This window comes from Macaca thibetana, chromosome 6 (assembly GCF_024542745.1).
Source record: "Macaca thibetana thibetana isolate TM-01 chromosome 6, ASM2454274v1, whole genome shotgun sequence".
NCBI lineage: Eukaryota > Metazoa > Chordata > Mammalia > Primates > Cercopithecidae > Macaca > Macaca thibetana.
The window spans coordinates 41,841,656-41,862,710 of NC_065583.1; the positions used below are offsets into that span (position 1 = coordinate 41,841,656).

At 53.3% G+C, this 21,055-nt stretch overlaps 2 protein-coding genes across 5 annotated transcripts in view; one reads left to right on the forward strand and one right to left on the reverse strand.

Annotated features, from left to right (window-relative positions):
* Positions 1–21,055, reverse strand: part of CYSTM1 (cysteine rich transmembrane module containing 1) — a 440,735-nt gene that overhangs the window by 359,857 nt on the left and 59,823 nt on the right. The window lies entirely within an intron of this gene.
* Positions 1–21,055, forward strand: part of NRG2 (neuregulin 2) — a 197,795-nt gene that overhangs the window by 159,770 nt on the left and 16,970 nt on the right. For 2 of the 4 annotated variants that reach the window (XM_050794994.1, XM_050794996.1), the window contains exons 3-5: positions 3,904–4,022; positions 12,978–13,098; positions 19,680–19,738. In XM_050794994.1, coding sequence (XP_050650951.1) covers positions 3,904–4,022; positions 12,978–13,098; positions 19,680–19,738 — 299 coding nt within the window. Of the gene's footprint in view, positions 1–3,903; positions 4,023–12,977; positions 13,099–19,222; positions 19,300–19,679; positions 19,739–21,055 lie in introns of all 4 variants that reach the window. The other 2 variants (XM_050794995.1, XM_050794997.1) reach the window with 1 other exon arrangement.

Below are 21,055 nucleotides of genomic sequence, written 5' to 3' on the forward strand. Positions count from 1 at the left end.
CCATCTGGTCTCCCTCCTCTGTCCCACTCTTGGCCACTCCCCACCTTTTCTGGACCACAGGCCCTCTGAGAATTCATTTCTGAATCTAACATATCTGTATTGAGTATCAACTATGTGCCAGGCACTCTGCTAGAGGCTCAGAATATGTCAGTGAACAAAACAGACATGGTCCTTACCTTCATGAATCTCTAGTCTAGCTTCTACTATAGAATCTGGCAGAAGCCTCGTCCTTTTCTTCAGGGAAAAAAAAATGTGACTTATGTACTCAGTTTGTTTGTAATTCTAGAAGTCCACAGAGTCACTGACCCCTGTGAGTGCCTGACGGGCAATGATCTTTCTAACAGGAACATCTATTCAATCATCCATTCAAGACAGAGCTTGAGAGCCTACTGCGTGCCAGGTACAGCCTTGGGGCTCTTCCGACTCCTCTTCCTGGCCTACAAGTCACTGCCCTGCAGTTTCCTGACACTGCTACACTCTCGGCCGCTGGTCTTTCCTTTCATGGCACTGGACTTGAGCCCAGGCTGTTCCCTATGCTGGCAGCTCTCCTCCCCTTGCTTGTCCCTGGCAAGGCTCTCCAAGGCCCAGCTTAACTGTCATCTCTCTGGGACACCTTCCTAAGCCCTCTAGGCAGCTCTCATTGTCTCCTCCCATGGTGCCTTAGACATGGCTTCATTGCTTTGTGGAGGGATCTGTCTCTCCTTCCAGCATGAGAGAGCCTCAAAGCCTGGATCCCTATACCCAGACACCGGCTTCTCCCCTACTGGGCCTGGCAGAGAGCTCTACACTGAGGACTAAACTGATGCGAATCTTGCAGGACTAGCCCTCCTCTCCTGGGTGTAGAGTCCCACTGGGACTGGGCAGGAGACCCTTTGGATGGTTCTAACCTTCTGAACCAGTTACTGTCCTGGTTAAGCCTCCGTTTCCTCTGAAGAATCCAGAAACAGAGCCTGGTCTTCTCCTCTTGGGTATTATGGACCCATAAGAGTCTAAAGTGTGCCCCCTGCCCCCTACCTGTCAGGGCCCTGCCCCATTTGCTGCATCAGGAAACCTCCCTGTTCTCCCTGTCCTGCCTCTGGGCTCTCAGCAGTGACTTGTGAGTGGTGGAGGAGTGGGCCATGATAGAGAACTTCTGACTCCCTGCAACCAAGGTGCCCTCAGAGTGACTTAGAGAGAACGGCCACCTGCACACACCACCCATCCAACACTACACACCCCACCTAGTAGAGGGGCCAGGGGCAGCGGCAGGAGTCTGCTTTCTGGCAAAATGTTCTCTGTCCTGTCTGCCCAGACAACAGCTGACTCCCCTGCCTCCTGGCACTCTCCCTGCCCAGGCCGCACTCTGTCTGGGCATCTCTGTTGACCTGTAGAGACCCCTCCTCAGCGGGTGCTGTCTCTGTGCCCACTGCCCTGAAACATCTCACCCAAGCCTTCCTGTGCCAGGAGCAAACTGCCCCCCCAAGCCCTGGGCACAGGGCCTTCCCTGCAGAATCGCATGTTCCCTTGTTTATGAGGGGCAGGCTGGAACAGGCCCCTTGAGCAGGCAGGGGGCGGGGGTAGGCACTGTGGAGGACACAGCTGCCCAGATCCCGTCCCTGCCAGCAGAGAACCAGCTGGGGAGGTCGGGGGGGCGTGGTCACCATCTCAGGGCAAACCTGGGTCAGCGCGTGATGGGGCACCAGGAGCAGAACACAGCACCTGGCCTGCCAGGGAGACAGGAGAGTCCTGAGTCCTCAGGCTTCCACCTGGAGCTGGGAGTGAGGAAGGAGAAGGTGGTGACTCCAGTTCCTGCAGGGGCTGAGAAACCCTCAGAGCCCTGCCCCTCAGCCTGGACCCAGAGCCCCATGTGCATCTCTGGGGCCGGCTTCTGTGAAACCATGAGACAGCTGCTAACCTAGGACACCTGCAGCAAGCCTCAGGGTCATTATCTTTGTCCCCTGCCTCTTTCTTGTTCCTCAGAGGGAAGGGGCACTCCCAGAGCCCTTTGCCTCCCTTCTCCAGGTCTCACATGCCTGCAAGTGGGGAATCCTTCCTTAGTGTCCTGCTACATATGATGCTGTAGAAGGCAAGAGCCTCTGAATTCCAGGGTGGGCGACAAGGAGAGTCCCCTGTGCATCAACACCCCCACCCCCGTACCCTCAGGCGATCCCCCTTCCCTGCTAATCTGGTGGGTGCACAGGGAAGTGAGAGAAGCCATACCCTGGGGGAAGCTGGAGTCTGTGGCATCTAATTTGGCTGGATCAGGGAAAGAGATGCTGTCTTAGTCAGAGGGGCCTCCAGGGCTCTCTTTAATGAAGGGAACAAACTATAATTGACAGAAGAGGGTTGTGGCCCGGCACCAGGCCAAGGAGACAGAGACCAGCTTGAGGCAGGAAGAATATGGAATAGTTAAGCAGCTGTCACCACAGCATCAGCAAGGACGTCACCACAGCAATAGGGTCTATAGAAAAGACAACCTTGTAGCACCCTTGTTTGGAGGATCTGGGGGTAAGGATGCCTGGGAAGAAGCTCCCCATCAGAGGTGGAAACAGCCCAGGTAGGGACTGTGAGCCAGTTTGCATCTCCTTGACCCTGGCCCAGCCTCTCTGCTTGCCTCCCCTTGGCCTCCTTACCCCATCAGCTCCATAGCTCAGTTTTACATATCCTAGGCTCAGGGCAATGATGGCTCTACTGCCCTCCCTCGTGTTCCCCCACCTCTCCAACCCACTACACATAGGCTGGAAACCTGGCTTTTTAATTCAGCACTAAAAAGAGGAGGCAATCATACCATCTACAGAAATTACCATATTACTTCTTGCTTCCTCCTGGGGGCCAGGCTGGGGTCCCAGGCTTTATCCAGAGCTCGTGCTGGCCCTTGGAGGCAGAGGAAGGGGTGAGGGCTGTGAACAGACCCTTGCAGAGCCTAAGCACCCTGGGGTAGCTGCAGGGAAACTCTGAGAAGGAAGGAGAGGTTTGGCTGGGGCTTCAGAAAGAAGAGGGGGACCAGGGCCAGGTGCCCTGGAGTCACAGCACTGGGGGGATCCGCCCAGGCCTGGCCAAACAGTTCTCAGCATGCAGGGACTAGGTTCAAAGCTTCAGGGCTAGCCCCAGCTTTGGGTTCCCAGAGATAGCCCATGTCCTCATGAACTGCAGCTCCTGGCATACCTCCGCCTTTGCCTTGCCAAGTGCCCCCGGGCAAGTCAGGAAGTCCCTCTAGGACTCAGTTTTCCCTTCTGTAAGAAGAGAACACCCGGGTTGGCCCTGAGGATCAAGTCCAGGATCTTTTTGTTCCCCGAGGTGTACAAGCCCTGGCACACAGAAAGTGCTCAGTAAACATTTGTTGAACGAATGAATGAATGAAACAAAAACCCCTTGGAGAAGCCACAGAGTGCCCCTTAGTGGCAGGGCTGATTTTGAGAACAAGGGAGAGCCCCAGGTTTGGACGAGGAGTCTGGGCACCATCGCCATGGGAATCTGTCAGGACAGCCGCCCTCCCAGGTATCTGGGAACAGGTCTTGCATACCCAGAATGACAGGTTGCCACTTCCCAGGAGAGGCGGAGGCAGCTGGGAATGAGGGAGGTGGCCATGTGACTTCCTATAGGGCCTGGCTTTACTCCCCCAGAAGAATGTTACAACAGTGGTCCGGCCCTAGAAAAGCGGATGTGAGAGATCATAGATTTAGGACCTGTGAGCAGCCACTAGTCCTGCCCTGTGTTGTCCTAAGGGCCCAGGGCTCCCTGCAGCTTCAGGGACTCCATGCCCCATCTGGACTCCAGAAATCGCTGGGCGGAGGGAATCTCCTTCCCATCTAAGCTGCAGGGCCACTGTGGCTCTGTGGAGAGAGACGACCGCTGGGTGACCGCTGGGGAGCCACAGCCGGCCCTGGCTCATGCCTCTCTCCCTCTTATCCCCTCCCTAACCAGAAAGAACTCACGACTACAGTTCAACAAGGTGAAGGTGGAGGACGCTGGGGAGTATGTCTGCGAGGCAGAGAACATCCTGGGGAAGGACACCGTCCGGGGCCGGCTTTACGTCAACAGCGGTAGGTGGGCCCCGACAGAGGGAAGGGTCCTAGAGGGGTTTGGCAGGGCAGGCCAGTGGCCCCCCGGCCCTTGGGGCCTGCATGTGATCCATCTCGCACTCAACTCCCCTCCCTCCTGCTGCTGCCATATCAAGCCCTAGATCTCAGCCGATTCAGAGAAATGCAGTCGAAGCATAAATGTTTAGCTTTGTTATCTGGGCCTGGAAGAGCCGCCAGCTCTCATTTTAAATACCCTGAAAACTAAATATTTTGAAATCAAGAGGTGGGGGTGGGGGAAGGATATTTTTAGAAGGCAATTATAGGAGGCTGGGCTGCCAGGAGCGGGGCTGCAGGGAGAGGCAGGCCCGGGGCATGTGCAGGCTGACTGCCTATTGCCTGTTGCTTTGCTGGGCACCTGAGCGCAGGCAGCCATCTCCAATGGGCCATGGGTGGGCAGCTTGGATTCCTGGGGCCCCTGGTGGCAGCCTCTGTTCAGGGACAGCAAACTCCTCCCTCACAGGCCATCCCCACTCCTTGAAGTCTTGCAAGGTCAGGACCTCACGGCACCTCTTACCTTCTCGTCTCTACAGTGGCAGACCCAGCCTCAGGGTAGAAGCTGCCTTCCTGTTGCACTGCCCTCTCAGGCCCTGGTTCTTTCCCTTGACTGGGGAAATTGCCTCTCCTCTCTGGCAAAACTGCCTGTCCTCAGGCAGTGCCCTCTCCACTCTAGCCTGAGTACCTTAAATCCCACAGATCACTCTCCTGCTCCCAACACACACAGACTGAGTGTGCCATGTGGTTACCTATTTATTGGGGTTCACTTTGACTCCTGCTCATCACAGAATCTAATCCTGTATCTGTCATTACCTGCCTCTATTTCCACCAGACAGTCTTCCAATATGTCCTAAATCCAGAATGGTCTAAAAGATGACTTGGAACATTCTCTGCCCTATGACCCCCAGACAAAAACCTAGTTCAGACCCTGTCTGTCCTGTCCTGGTGAGGGACACCCTATCCCCCAGGCCCTTGTGCTCCTTGGTCTCCCTCGCCACTGTGTCTAATAAGTCTGAGTCTCCATGGCCTTGCCATTCTTCTTTCTGGATCTTTCTCACACCTGCCTCTTCTGCTCTAACTATACCTCAAGGGTAACCCCGGCTTGGGTTTCATCCCTAGTCACCTGAACCAGAGCAGCAGCCTCCTAAGGTGCTTTTATCCTGTCATGTTCCCCACCCCATAGAACCACAGAACAGGGACTTTGTTCTCACCACCCTGGCCTAAAAGATCTTTCCAACCTAACTTCCATCAGTCCCCTGTCCATTCCATTCTTACTCTTGCTCCTGTGCCATCCTGACTCATAGGATGGGTCAAGACAGTTTCTCTCACTGTGTGTTGGCCTCATTCTTTCCTACTGTAAAATGGGCCTCTCTCATGCTTGGGGAGTGGGGTGGAAAGAGGAGGCCATGGCCTTATCTCTTCCTCCTTGACCATCCCAACCCACTGCAGCGTCTCTCCCAGCTAGGGCTCCACTCCTGGGCCACTCCTTGGCCAACCATGCTCTGATGGCATCTCTTGAATTCTAGCCTTTGATTAGCCTTCAACTCTCATGCTATTGCTGAACTTTCTCTGTGGGCATGGCCACCCCCGTGAATCTGTGAGCCTCAGGAGTGGGGAAAACAGGGAGGATGCTTTCTCCTGTAAGTTGCAATCATAGCCAGTATTTATTGAGCGAAACTCCACGTTATCCCATGAACCCATACTCAAAGTCAGGATGTATTTTATAAATAATGAGAAGCTCAGAGAGATTAAATATTTCACCGGAAGTCAAACACCTAGTTAATGATAGAGCTGTACAATATAAAAGTAGTTGGCAAACACTTAGTCTCTGAGCTCTGTGGGGCTATGTCTAGTCTGTCTACCACCCTAGCCTCAGGGTCTAGCACAGCACCTGACTCACAGTGGATGCCTGGTAAATACTATATAAGAGAACTTATAACCTGCTCCAAGGTCTTTACTGCCTCCTCTATGGCCCAGCCTTGGCATGATAGCAGGGAGGGTGTCTGAGCTCCTACTTCTCTCATCCTATCCCAAGTTTGGGAAAGTGGGCTGTATGTGGGGTCTAGCACCTGCTACCTCTGCTATAGTGGTCAGACATTCTCAGATCCACTTTGGATCTGGGGCCTTCCTGTTTTATTAGTCAAGACTTTCTTGACTGGAACTAACAAACCTATCTTAAGGGATTTATTTATTGGCTTATAAAACTGGTAAGTTCGGAAGTGGAACTGGCCCCAGGCATGACAGAATCTAAGAACTCAGAGGAAGGGTCCAAGAACTCATAGGATGGCTGAAGACAGTTTCTCTCACTATGTGTTGTCCTCATTCTTTCCTTCTGTAAAATGGGCCTCTCTCATGTTTGGGGAGTGGGGTGGGAAGAGGAGGCCATGGCCTCAGACAGCTCCAGATCTACCCCATCCCAGCCCGCCGCCTGGAGAAAAGAGATAGCTTTGTCTCTGTGTCCATAAGTACAGTCACAAGGATGGATTCTGATTGACCCTGCCAGGTCATGTGGCCCCCTTGACCAGTCACTGTGCTTGGAGGGTGGGGCCATCCTTGCCTGGCCTGTCTGTGTGTGCACAGGGGCTACTGAGAGACAGAGCACTGTGAGTGACGGCCTGGTCAGAACTCCATGGAAAAGCACTTCCCTAGAGGGGTGCTGTTAGCAGAGGAAGCAGGAGTGGCTGCCATGCAGAAAACCACAGGAGTGCCCTCTCTCTTGCACAGGGCTTGGAGCCTGTGGCCAGAGGTGGTGAGACCCCTCAGATAAGCCGAAGTCCCGTCCCACACATGGAGTCCTGTCAGCCCTCAGCAGGCTGTGCTCTGATCAGTTTAGGAACCAGACAGTGGACTTTGGGCTGGGCACTGAGGGCATATCTGGAATCCTAGCTTCCCACAGCCTTCTTGCCTCTTGACTCTCCAGGGGAGCGGCAGGGCGGAGCAGGGGAAAGAGTTTGGAGATTTGGCCTTGTCCAAGCTCTATATCATGCAACCCTGAGTAAGTCACTTCACCCCATCGGTCTTCGGTTTTCCCATTATGGGGCTGAACTGGATGATCTTTAAGCCCCTTCCCTCCAAAATCCTGGGATTCTGTGTTTCATGCTAAGGCTGACATCCTGTGCACCTAACCAGTACACACACACACACACATACCACACCACTTCTGCTGCCATGTGCAGTCCATGGCAGGCAAGAGCCTACCCTTGATGTGGAGAGCTGAACAGGGCCACTGCTGGGGACCAGGAGGCCCCTGCTGGGGATGTTTTCCCAGGCAGAGATGCCCAGGCTCCTTGTTTATCCGTGGAGCCCATGAGACCTGCAGCAACCACACCCTGTGGTCTGCCCCCTCTGACTCATCCCAAGGTGGGTTGGTTTGGCCCGCCCAGGCCGAAGGGAAACCGGGGCTACAAGGATGGGGCAGCCAGAAGAGGGCACGGGGAGGCCATTGGGGAACAGCAGGCTGCTCGGTGGGCATCGCTTTGGCTCTTGGGTGGCTACTACTCTGTTCGGGGGGAGCCCAGGGCTGTTTCCACAAATCAGATTAGGCCTTCCTTATAGTCATAGCTCTGCCAGCTCACAAAGAGACTCCCGCCTTCCTGAACTGGCGGGCAGGAGGAGCCGGCAGGAAGTTTGTGGTGCTAACACAATAGCTTGGTCCAACCCACTTCTGAGTTAGAGAAACAGATGTCTCATCCCAAGTGAAAGGGAGCTTGGGAATGTCCTGAGGTAACTGTACCAGCCCCTGATGTCAAGCTTTGCCCCGGAGGACAGGCAGGTTTGACCTGGGGTGTCACAGGACCATGGAAGGCCTGGAGAGGTCTCTGGGCGTTTCTTACCTGGAGTCTTGAAAAGGCTGGCTGTTTAAACACACACACACACACAGATGCACACTCATGTCAGTCATGCATTCACCAAGTGCTTATTCAACAAGATCTTGCTCAGAGCTCTGGGGAGTCACAGTCTTGGCCCCCAAGAAAGTCCCTCAAATGGCAGGAAACTAAAACCTGAACTCTAAAAGGTCTGCCTTTTCTAACAAACTGAGAGGAAGGTAGGCAATTTATCAAAGGGAAAGGGGCCTCGATAGATAAAGAGGCACTCAACCAGAGTCCGGAAGGACAAGCAGAAGTTTTCTCCATGAGCAATGGTGACAAGCAGCTGTGGTTATGGGCAGCAGGGGACGCATCTCCACAGCAGTGGCTCCCACCCCACTGCTGTCACTCTTCAGGGACCCTGATAAACTCACACCAAGACACTAAAGGTTCATCAAAACTTCCTGCGCTTACCCCTCCGGGGTGCTTTTTTAAATTAATTTTTTGAGATATAATTTATATATCATAAAATTCACCTTTTAAAGTATACAATTCAGTGGTTTTTAGTATATTCACAAAGTTATATAACCGTCACCACTAATTTCGGGACATCTTTGTCACCCCAAAAAAAAACCCCGTGGCCTTTAGCAGCCACTCCCATTTCTCCCTCTCTCCAGCCCTGGCAACCACTAATGCTGGACATTTCATATAAATAGAATCATACAATATGTGGCCTTTTGTGACTGTCTTCTTATACTTAACATAATGTTTTCAAGGTTCACCATGTTGTAGCATGGATCAGTACTCCATTTCTTTTTATGGCTAAATACTATTTCACTGTATAGACATACCACATTTTATTTATCCAGTCATAAGCTTGGATTCTTGGGTCATTTGGATTGTTTCCACACTTCGGCTGTTATGAATAATGCTGCTGTGGACATCTGGGCACAAGTTTTTGTGTGAGCATAGGTTGTCAATCTCTTGGGGAATACACCTAGGAGTGGAATTTCTGGAGCACATGATGAGCACATTTAATTTTTTAAGGAACTCCCAGACTGTTTTCCAAAGCAGATACACTATTTTACATTCCTACCAGAGATGCATATGGGTTCCAATTTCTCCACCTCCTCACCACCACATGTTATTATCCGTCTTTTCGATTCTGGCCATCCTAGTGAAAGTGGTATCTCAGAGTGTGTGCGTGTGTGTATGTTTTATAGAGATGGGGTCTTGCTACATTGCCCAGGCTGGTCTTGAACTCCTGGTCTCAAGTGATCTTCCCGCCTTGGTCTCCCAAAAGTGCTAGGATTACAGGGGTGAGCCAGCCATGGGCTTTGATTTTCATTCCTCTAAGGACCTTTCTGGAATATTTGCATTTAATAGGAGACAGTCCTTTAATCTACCAAAAAGATATCATTATCAGTCAAGGATACCAGACTAATCCCTGCGATGGTAGTACAGGGCACTTTTTTCCCCCCAAAGAATAAGATGTTTATTTTCTCATTCATTCATTCAGTAAATATTTGTTAAGCACCTGTTATGTGCCAGGCACCGTGCTGGACATTGGGGTTCAGGGTAAACATGTCAGACATGACTCCTGCGCTAATGGAGCTTACATTCTAGTGAAGGAACTAAGCATTAGACAGCAAACAGTTGGCCGGGCGTGGTGGCACAAGCCTGTAATCCCAGCATTTTGTGAGGCTGAGGCAGGCGGATCATGAGGTCAGGAGATCGAGACCATCCTGGCCAACATTGTGAAACCCCATCTCTACTAAAAAATACAAAAATTAGCTGGGCATAGTGGCATGTGCCTGTAATCCCAGCTACTTGGGAGGCTGGGGCAGGAGAATTGCTTGAACCCGGGAGGCAGAGGTTGCAGTGAGCTGAGATTGTACCATTGCACTCCAGCCTGGGTGACAGAGCAAGACTCTGTCTTGGGGGAGAGAAAAGCAAACAGTTGCACACCTAGTCATGTAATTATGTTAGAATAACTATAAACAGAAGTATATGAAGCTAAGAGAGGGAATAAGGGAGGAACCTGACCAGCTTAAGAAGTCAGGTGAGGCCTCCCTGAGACACTTGTTGTATTTTGAACATCCTGGGCAGGAGAGTAGTTGGCTTATTAGAATAGCAGAGCTATGACTAGTGTAGTCTGAAACATACTGAAGGAGAAAGATGGGAGATGAAGTGGGAGAGGTGGTGAAGCCCAAATAAGACCTGGGAAGAAGTTGGGGGCTTTATTCTGAGTGCAAATGGAAGCCACGGGAGAGCTTTGATAATAGAAAAGATGGACACAATTTACATATTTTAAAGACCACTGTGGCTGTTGCAAAGTAAAGGAGATGAAGGCAAGAGTGAAGGCAGAAAGACCGGAGAGGAAGCTATTGTGGTCATCAAAGAAAGAGACAACAGTGGCCTGGACTGGGGGAGGAGGTAGCGAGACATGGATGGAGTCTCTTGAGGAAGTGGAAATGGCAACCCTTGGCGATAGATGGCTATAGGGGAATAAAGGAGGATGAAGTCAAAGATGCCCTCTAGCTCTTTGGTTTGTGCCATTTGGTCACTGAGATAGGGAAGACTGGGGAAGAAGGTGGGTAGGGCAGATGGACTTGTTGAGTTTGGGGTGCTGTGAGCCATCCCCGTGGAGGTGTAAAGGGAGAGTCCATGTCACCTTAACTTCTCCAAACACGGGCGACCATAGTGAGAGATACGGATACACTGACAAGGGGGGTGTAACCACATTGCCTCAGGAGCTCACGCGTGCTAGAACAGTGTAACTACGCCACAGTGTGAGCGCAGCTCTTCCATGTGGAAATCTCCATGGAGTGTGGCTTCGCCACTGGCAGAGTTGGGCTGCAGTGTCTTGGGAAGGCCCTGCCGTTACAGAGCAGTGGCCTTTCTGAGGTGGAAACACCCATGGTCACTCTTTCCCCACACCCTCTGTGACTGGCTCCCCAACTGTCTTCCCTTTTTACCTTCCCGGGGCCCAGCCTCGTCCCCACGACAACATGATGCTGGCAGCCCAGGCTCAATGCACCCGGCTGGGGAGGCCCCATCTTTCCTCAGGAGTTGTCCTTGTCCTCCCAAGGCCCCGATGAGCACAGACATATATGTGTGAGAAGCCCAAGTGGGCAACTGTGGCCCCGGCCACCCCAGTATCCTTCCTGCTGTCCACTGCTCACTCGGCTGGGGTGAAACAATGGGCACAGCAATGGGCAGTCTGTGCCACCCACAACTGCAGAGGGCGCCAGGCAGGGCCTGGCAGATCCAGACTGAGATTTCTCTGGCTTAGCCAAGGCTCACAGGAGGGCCCAGGCCTGCAGTCCTCACAGTGCTTGCGTTCGTCTGCTTATGTCAAGCCTGGGTGCTGATGGGGAAGATGTACAGCCAGGGGCTAGGAGCCCTGAGGTTCTGTCGCAACACACACTGCACTCTGGCCAGACATTCGCTGCCTTCTCTCTTCACTCCTCCTGTGCCATGCAAATGAAGAGCAGGACAACCTCGAGGGTTCTCCCAGCAAGGGGATTTTACAACTGGCAGGCGTGGTCACCTCAGCTGTTTCTCTTCTCTGTCCCTTTCTTAGTTCCCTGGGTCTCACTGACCCAGAAGTGGGGCAAAGATCAGCAGGAGGTCTCCAGTTCCAGCCAGCACGTGGGTTCCAGCTGGGTGTGGGGTCGAGCCGAGGAGGGAGACCTCAGCAGGGGTGGGGCTCCGGGATGCCAGCTCAGCAGCAGGCATGATGTGGAGGGGACGGCGAAGCCGGCCTTGCCCGCTGGATTTTATCAGCATGCTCCTCAGACATATACAGAGGCAGAGCTGTGTATACACTCCTGGCCCCCCGCGCTCCATCCGTCTCCCCACATGTCTAAACACTGAGGGCTCCGAGTGCCTGCCCTCCTCCTCCTCCTCTCACTTTCACCCCCATTGCTGAGGGGAGTGAGAGAGACCCAGTACCCCTGAGGAGACAGGGCTAGCTGGGGTAGCTTGGGCCATCTCATTCAGGAGGCCACTGCTGGGCTGTGTGGGAGCGAGAGGCCCTCAGAGGCCCTGGGAGCTGAGGGGAGCAGGACCTGCTTCTGGCTGTCCAGTCTGGATTGGACGGGGCATTATCTAAAACTGATGTTTGGGGCAAGAATGTTCACTTGAAGCCAGCTTTCTGGATGCCATTCCCTGATGAGGAGCAGAGCTTCAGTGATGTTCATTTCTCAAATGAGTCCAGTCCATCGGACGTGCAGTCTGCGCTAGCAGCTTTAAGGCCCAGCCTTGCTCTCCCCCAGTTTCGCATCCCAGCTGCCCCCTTCCCTTTCCCCAGCCCTGTCTCCTCCCCAACAACTTGAAACCCATGATTTATGGCTGGGGCTGTCCGAGACCTGGAGGCTCCCTCTAGGGGCAACAGCTGATGAGGTCGGGGAGGAGGGGGCTGTCTGGGGTGGGGAGATATGGAGAAGACCCCAGATGCTTATAGAGATGGGCATAGTAGCCTTTGAAGCATTTCTGGGAGGTTTGGAGCTAGCCCAGCCCTTGGAGAAGGGGAAGAGAGTAGAAGCTGGGGTTCCTCCTACCTCCAACATCTCTCCAGATCTTAGAAAATGACCGTGTCCTGAAGGTGCCATCCCCTGAAGGCCCAGCTCCCTTCCAGCCACTCCCTGGTCCACCATGAGAGTCCAAGCCATGCAGGCGGGTGTAGGTGTCTCTTCCCTGCGCTGCCTCCTACGTTTGTTCACCACGTGAGATATCAGCATCTCAACCACCTGCAGGGGAGCCCCCGGAAAGCCAGGCAGGGAAGGGGAGAGGTGGGCCCTTACTCAGTAGAGGAAGCAGTTCCTGCTCTCATCTCACCTTGCTCCCCCCACAAAAGAATGAAAATCTTCCTGGCCTTTGGAAGTTTGCCTAGAGCTTAGGTGCAAGGTTGCACTGGGCATACGGACAGAGCTCATGGTGGCCTCTCCTTTGCCTTATTGGTGACTAGAAGGGACCACCAGACCTCCCCTCCCCGGTCATTCCTGCAGCCTCTGGTCATCTTCCAGTTTTGAGATGGGGCATGAAGGAGATGATTCCTAGGACCTAGAGATGGTCTCAGTGGGTCACTGGCACATGTCTCTCATACCCTCAGTGAGCACCACCCTCTCATCCTGGTCGGGGCACGCCCGGAAGTGCAACGAGACAGCCAAGTCCTATTGCGTCAATGGAGGCGTCTGCTACTACATCGAGGGCATCAACCAGCTCTCCTGCAAGTAAGTGACCAGTAGGGGTGGGCTTGGGGGCAAGAGCAGGGTAGGAGATGCTGGGTCAGAAGTGGAGGGCTCTGGTAAAAGAGGGTTCCAAGCCACTGACAAGAGGTTCCCAAGGGGTGTAGACAGGAAGCTTTGCCCTACTTCCTAGCCCTTTCCTGGAATATAAGGAGATACAAGCTCTAAGGGGCACAAGGGCTTGGGGAGTCCCCATTTCCCAGGCCCCTATCCACCCCATCTCCTGATGTCTACCCTTTCACCAACACCCTTTAGGGAGATGGGGATGCTAGTCTATGCCCTAGGCACTGGGCACTGGGTTTTTCTCTCTCTCTCTGTCTCTCTCTCTCTGTCTCTCTCTCTCTCTCTCTGCCTCCCTCAGTCCCTCTTTCTCCCCATCTTTTCCTCCCCATCTCTCAGCAACTCTCCAAACTTTGTTCTTAATGAACGTTTCCCAGGCTGCATCTTCCCCAGTAGCGAAGAGCCTGGTGGGGCCAGGCAGAGCACAGGTTCCAGAGCCCTTTGCTCCTGTAGTCTTGAGGGGAGAAGAGGGGTCTGCCCAGAACCTAGTACTGACCTCAGGATCTGGCTGCCCTTCTGCCCTACAGGACCCCATTGTACAAAGATGCCCTGGGTGCTGCCTGTGCCCCTTCAGCCCCTAGCCCCCACTCCATGGGATGAGGGGATGCCAGCAAGGACACCACTCTAGGTATGACCCAATGGGGGAGGTCAGGGTGGAGGAGAGGCTCAGGCTGGGGCCTCTCAGCCTCCCCAGGGGCCAGAGCCTGCTCACCAACCAGGCAGGGTGGCCCCAGCAGGAACTCCAAGGAGCTCAGAACCACCCACTCCCCATAGAAAATGGGGCAGGTGGGAGAGAGGCTGTCGGGGGGGCTTGTTCACGCCCAGCCAAATCTTTTGGGCAGCTGGGCCTACAGTGCCCCCTGGACAGATTCTCTGGTGAGTGTGTGAGGAGGGAGGGGAGCGTGGTGAGGGCAGCACAGACTCTGGACAGATCTAGGGGAGGAGTAGGAGGGGGGCCTAGTTAATAACTTCAGTGTTTCAAAGCAGCCCAAGACTAGAGCCCTGGAAAGGTGCTAAAACTGCCCCATTCCCATGGCATCTGGGCAAAGGCCACCAAAACTTTGATGGGGATTCAAAGAGAGATGTTTGACCTTCCGCCAGGCAAGGTCAGACTCAGCACTTCTCAGCTCGCATGCCTCTGATCTCCCGCTCCAGATCCACAGCCCCCTTCCTGGACACACCCTTGCTCGGGAATGTGAGCCTGGTCTGAGGAGGCCAGGACTTTTCAAGACCCCTCCACCTAACAACATGGTAATGAGGGACCGCGCCTCCCTTATGCTCACCTCAGTGCTGGGTGACCCGGCCCGCACTGCCAGGCAGAACCATGGCTCTTGCCCCAGCTGGCCTCCTCAGCTGACTTCCTCCCTGGCCCCACCCTGCCCCTGCTGCCACCTCCTTCCCACCCTCCCCGAATCTTAGGGGGAGAGTCCCAATAGCAACAACAGGCCCTCTAGGGAAGTTCTCAATGCAGACTCAGCCCCTCATCCTTCCCTGCCTCCTGCCTCTAGGAGGCTGCCATGTTAGTATGACAGACCCTAGGGAACATTCTAGCTGTGAAAGTCGATCATAGTTCTTTGGAACAGATCTACTAGAAATTCATCAGGGTCCTGGAATACCTCACAGGGATGACCCAGCCCTGCATCCCCCTTTCCTTGTCTCCCGCATCCTCCTCCTCCTCCCTGTGACATATACACTAGGTAGGTCTCTTCTCTTCCCTAGCCCCTTGGACCCCGAACCTTGAAGGGATCCAGCACTGTCACTGAAGTCAGCCCTCATCCAGGCAGGGAAGGTTCTGGCCCCTCAGGACAGGTGCCAGGGCTGAGGAGGGCCATGGGGGCCAGGGCTCCAGTGCTAGAGTTCGGTGTGGGCAAGGGAATGGTGAGATATATGGGCTCCAGGAGGGCCCTGCCAGCAAGGTTGCACCCCTAGGACCTCTGAGTCCTGCCCAGCTAAATCTGAGAGGAGCAGAGGCAGGAGCCTGAGCCATTGTGAAGATGGTGCCCTGTTCCCCTCCCCACCAGGGAAGGGAAGCTGCACTGCTTAGAACTTGGTACCCAGAGCCACCACTTCCCCATCTCGGCCTCCCCTGGTTCCAGTCAAGGTTCCTGGAACCAACTTCCCTGACTCCCTTTGTCAGCCGTCGGGGGAGAGGGCATCCCTGGTGGAGATGCAGTCAGAATGGCCCCTCATAGCTGTGCTGGAGAAGGGCAGGGGGGTGGGGGGCAGGGCAGAGCCCAGAGGCCATTCTGGGGTGGACGAGCTGCGGGGGAAGGGGGGCAGGCCTCTTGGGGTTCCTGATGACACCTGAATGGAATAAAAAGGAAAGAATTTAGGAAACGGAACTCACGTCTTACCATTTGTGCTGTTTGTTTACTTTTTATTTTGATTTTTTTGCATTTCCGCTTAGCTTGGATAATGAAACTACACTGGTCAGTTTCATTCCAGTTTCTATAAAAATCAGTTTTCCTTCCTGGTTTTCTTACACTTGTTGTTGTGTATTGGTTCAGAGCCCTGCAGGGAGTGTTGGAAAGCAGGCACACTCCGTCCCTCCTGTTTTTCTGGAATTCAGTGCCAAAAGAAACAGTGTCACTGATACTGAATTTTGTTTTAAAAAAAGACAACGTAGGGGGATTTGAAAATGGGAGTCCAAATCAAGGTGACTGTCCCCTGTCTGGGCCAGACAGGGGCCTCTGTAGTCCCTCTTGCTGCTTTCTCCTCTTCTCTCCGTGTGTTTGTAGAGCACGGTTGGTGCGTGACTCTTGGGGACTGGTTCAGGGGATGATGACAGAACAAGACTCTTTCCAGCCCTGTGCACATACCAGTGGCATGCCTCCCCTTCCCATCAGCTCATCCTCCTCATCCCTCTGCCCCTACCCCACCCATGTCCAGGTGATTCCCCATCCCACCCCCATCTGCCTGCTCATCCTCGCCACATCTTCACCCCTCTCATGAATTCACAGGCCCTTCACTCCCTCCAGTGCCCGGGGCACACTGCCATCCTTCATCCACCCCCTCCCCCGGGTGAGGGCAGCACACATGGCATTATCCCCAGGCTACCAAAAGGTGAAACTGAGGCCCGGGAGGTGGGGTGGGAAAAGGGGAAGGCAGAGGTCCTGACCTCTCTGTCACCCCAGATGCAGCCCATGGGCTCTCCTCTCTGCCCCTCTCTCACCCTGCTCTTCTCCAGCCCTGGGGACAGACCTTCCCAGAGTCATAGCCGATGACCTGGTGGGAAAGGCTGGGAAGGCTGTTACCCGCTGCTCCTTCTAATCTGTCCTCTGTGCCCCCTGAAAATCAGAGGGTCAATCCCAGTTTCAGTGGGAACCACCAACCACCACCCACCCCCAATGCTGAGTTCAGACTCCTATCCTGGTTCATAGGCTAATGTACCCCATACTCTCTTACCCTGGTATTAGGTGCAGGTTAGAGAGGCTGTAGGCCCAGCTCGCCCCCAAAGCCTTCTCTAGGGAAGCCCCAGCCTCCTGAATGTGACTCATCCCCAGCAAACAGGACTAAGGAGAAAAATAGGAGTGTCCTGACGGAGCTAGCGCCCCAAAAAACAGCAGTAGCTGTCAGCCTTCCACCACCCCTCACTCTGCCCCTCCCAAGTGCCTTTTGCTTTGTTCAGCCAGTGGGGAGCATATTTTCTCAAGGAAGGAAGGTTAGGACTATAATGTTGTGCAACTTAGCGGCCATGAAAGATGTAAGGATGTAGTCAGCATAGTCCAGGCTGGGTGTGAGATAAGGGCCACAGGGATGTATGGAGTTATCGTTGGTCTCCAAAGGTCTTAGGACAGCAGCCCTGCTTGTCAGCAATGGAAATAAATTTCCCCTTGCCCCTCCTGCCCCTGTACTCCCCCACTCTCTCTCTATCTCTCACACACACACACACACACACACACACACACACACACACACACAGAGGTTTCCCTGCCTCCGAGAGCTGGGCTGATCTCAGACACTGGACACAGACACATCTATCTCTTTCTTGTTCCTTTGTGGAACCAAAGAGTCATTTTGGCAATTTCCTGGGTCTTCATCCTCCACTCCCAAAGGTACTTACATTTGAAAATCACTTCTACCCCTCTAGTCCCCATCACAAGTGGACATCAGTTTCCAAGAGCTGAGCCTGGCTGGAGCTTGTTGGGAAGCCTTAGCCACTATCTCCATTTTCCTGATCTGGGATGAATAGGGACAAGGGCCAGGGATCAGAGAAGGATGTGTTGACAAGGGAGCTAATGGCAGTCTCCTCCTCCAAGCCACCCTGTTCAACAAGATGAGCATGCACCCTCTCCCCACCCATGCCACTTTCCTGACACACTTCCCGCCCTCCACCACCCCCTGATTAGCCAGGCATACCTGCTCACACAATCCTACCACTACAAGACAAACAGCCTGCCTCCCCTGGAGGAGACACCATCAAGGCCCAAAGAAACTCCAGCCCTCTGCTCACCCACCACTCCCATTCCCCACTCCTCCAGATTTGAGGTCACAGGATGTTCATGAGTATCTGTCACAACCAATAGCTACCACTTACTGTAAGCCTAAGTGGCTTCCTGACGGTTGCTATATACTGCAATGCTAAGAAGTAGAGTACACTTGCCTCTTGAGGAAGTTTACATTGATTAATTTTGAACGGTAGCCTATTATTGAGGGGGACACTGGTGATGAACTTAGCTACTTTCCTAAGGAAGAAGATGCAGAGGCAATATAGACCCATGTCTGAGTAGGGATGTGGGGAAGGGGTCTAGCCCTCCCTGTAAGCTTCTCCTTAGGTATCTAGCCTTGCTGGGGTTCAGAAGAGAGTACAGGGGTGGGAATGTCCTCCAGAAATCTGCAAGACTTCTGCAAGAAATCTGAGATTCGCTTGAGGAGAGGGGTGGCAGCCAGAAAGCAGAAGAACGTGTACCTTGGGGGTAGGGACAAGGTCAGGGAGATTGAGTGGGTGTTGCTCTAGAGCTGTAAGCAAGGCAAGATCGGAGAATGAGATCCAGGGCAGGGCCAGGCAGTGATGGAGAAACAGATCATGGGGAAATGGAAGAGTTTCGCAGGCTGGCTGCCGCTAGGACCTTGAGGTGGACCAGGCTTCCAGGGTCCTCCAGTGAGCCTGCTCCAATCCCTTTTGTGGTCCTTGCCACCTGAGGCCAGATTCCCTGCACCTGGTATCAGGAAGGCCCACTTTGGGATGCTGATAATTCCAACTCCTCCCCAACTTCCCATTTCCCTACTAAGCTTTCCCCATGTACATTGCACTGGGGCAGCCTTCTCCAAACCATGTTCTACAAGGGTTCCTCAAAAAACAATATCCATGGTGAAATAAATTTGAAACACAAATAAATTTGAGAACTTACATGGAAAGTTCAGCTGTTTCCTCCTATGAAACTTTCATAGTCTTTCATAGGTGAAGGTACACTGCAACTCTACAGGGCACCCTGAATGTATTTCCTACATTGATTTGGCCACAGAACCCTCTTTGAAAGAACAGATAAAATATCCCCTAGGTCACTTTTGTCATAGACATACACAGTCTGGGAACAGCATTCCCGAGTTATTTGAGTTTTCTGGGGGCTGTTTCTTGGAGGAGACAACCTGTCCAGGGCCCAGGAGAGAATCCTTCAGTCGGTCCTGGGAGGAGTAGCTCCCAAGAACTTGGTATTCCTTAAGGCTCCCAGATCCCTGCCAGCTGACTGACTGCCTGGCACCAAGAGGCCACAGTTCTTGCTTCATGGGGCACCAGGCAGGTAAGAAGGAAAGTCTCAATGACCAGTAGGACAACTTCCCATCTTCCCTCACCCCACTTACCTAAATCATCCTCCCCCCGACCCACCCCACCTTCCCCACCACCCATGGAGCCACATCTATTAGACAGATTTTCGAGGAGATTTCAGAGCCCTCCACCCAGCCCTGACTCCAGTCCCTTCAGCTACAAGTATGACCCCAAGTGCCTGACTTGGTTTTTCTCATTCATCACTGTGCACTTTGATTTCTAACCTTAGCCTCGCGGATGATGCCAGTTTGTTCTGTGATTTTTCCCCTTTTCCTTCTCCAGATGTCCAAATGGATTCTTCGGACAGAGATGTTTGGAGAAACTGCCTTTGCGATTGTACATGCCAGATCCTAAGCAAAGTATGTTTGAAGATACAAACACAAGTCCCTGCTCCTTAGAAAGCTTCCGGGTGCAGTCCCCCCAATGTAGGGCATAGGGCCAGGGGTGTTGGTTGTTTTGATCTTTGGCTGTTTTGTTTTGTTTCTCTTTTCTTTTTTGTATTTTGGTTTGTTAGTTCTTTTTGTTTTGTTTTGTTTTGTTTTGCTTTGTTTTCATTTTTGGCCTAATCCTTGGGTTTAAAGTTCAGGGCTGCAGGTAAGGGGCAGAGTGGCAAGGCCAATACAAATGGTAACGGTGGCAAGGAACCCAGCTGGCATTGGCAGGAGCCCGTGCCGGGGTGTTGCAATGCCTGTGTCTTGCTATCCTGGCTCTCTCTTTCTGGTTTTCTTTCTTTTGGTAGGTGTCCTGTGGGATACACCGGGGACAGGTGTCAGCAGTTCGCAATGGTCAACTTCTCCAGTATGTCTCTTTCTTCTATTTCTTCTCTTCCCTGGTGACTGACAGTCTCCCCCTGGGGAGGGATGGGGCCTTGCTTAGCAAGACTACGGGGAGATGCAGAGGGTGTCCTGCGCTCCTTAGAGGAGACAGAAACGCCCCCTGGCACCCCCACCTCCACATGTGGACTGTACCTCCTGGGCACAGTAATGCCAAGTTCTCTCTGAAGCAGCCAGGGCCACACCCAGGCCTCCTCCCGACTTCTGGGGTCAGGCAGCCTGGCCAGAACGGGAGGAAGCATTTGCGGAACCCTCCCCTGCCTCTGAAGGCTGCCTTAGGGTACCGATGGGGCTGGCAGTGAGTGTGTGCGTGTGTATGCCTACGTGTTTGAGACAGAAAAAAAGTTCTCAGAAAGCCCATTTTCCAGTCTGGCCAGAGTTTGTTTGTTTGTTTTGAGGGTTTGGAAATGGGGTAGAGGGAAGGAAGAGGAATTAAGGGAGAGCAGGACCCAGGGCAATGGTTTCCCTGAATACCAAAGATATTTATGTGGCTACAGGATGGTGGGAGAGGGGGCAGGGGTTGGTGCTGGAGATGCTAAAAAGTTGAGGAAATGAGGAATTGAGGGGTAACTGATGACTCCAGCACCTCTGTGGTCTGTATCTTCCCATCTAGGATTTTATTCCCTTCCTTTCTTCAACTTCTGAAGTTGGAGCTTTCTCTTTTGCACAGTTTGCCAAGAAAAAAAAAAAAAAAGGAAGGAAGAAAGAAAAGTGAGCCCCGAGGCCCAAGGACCCAGCCATAATTATGGAGTGGTTTTTTTTTTATTTGGGGCCTGAGAGCAGTTCCTTCCAGCACCGCCAGGTGGGGGTGGAGCAGAACGAAAAGCCTCTGGCCGGCCATTGATTCTGCTTGAGGACCAGGGGTCCGCTGCCTTGCAAGGCCTGTCCCCAGTCACCCATCCCATCCTGCAGAGCAGGCTAGGCCCCTGCATGCCACCACCCCCCGCCCGCCACCTCCTCTTCTCCAGGGAGGACAGCTGGGCCCAAAGAGGAGTTTGGAGCCGAGTGTCCATATGGCACTGGATACTGGGAGGTAGAACTCTGGGAGGTGCTGAAGGTGGGATCCAGGGGACCATGTAGGTAGCCCTTGGAGAAAAGGGGTTTGGGGATTTAGGTCTCAGGGTGGAGAAATGATCCTTCCCAGTCCTCCTCAGACCACAGCACAAAAGGTCAGCAAGTTACTCCCCACCCCAACCCCACAGGGGCGTAGAGACCCCTGGGGGATGGGAGCTGCTTGGCCCAGATGGTCAACTATCTTAATAGAGTGTGGGAGGCCAAGGAG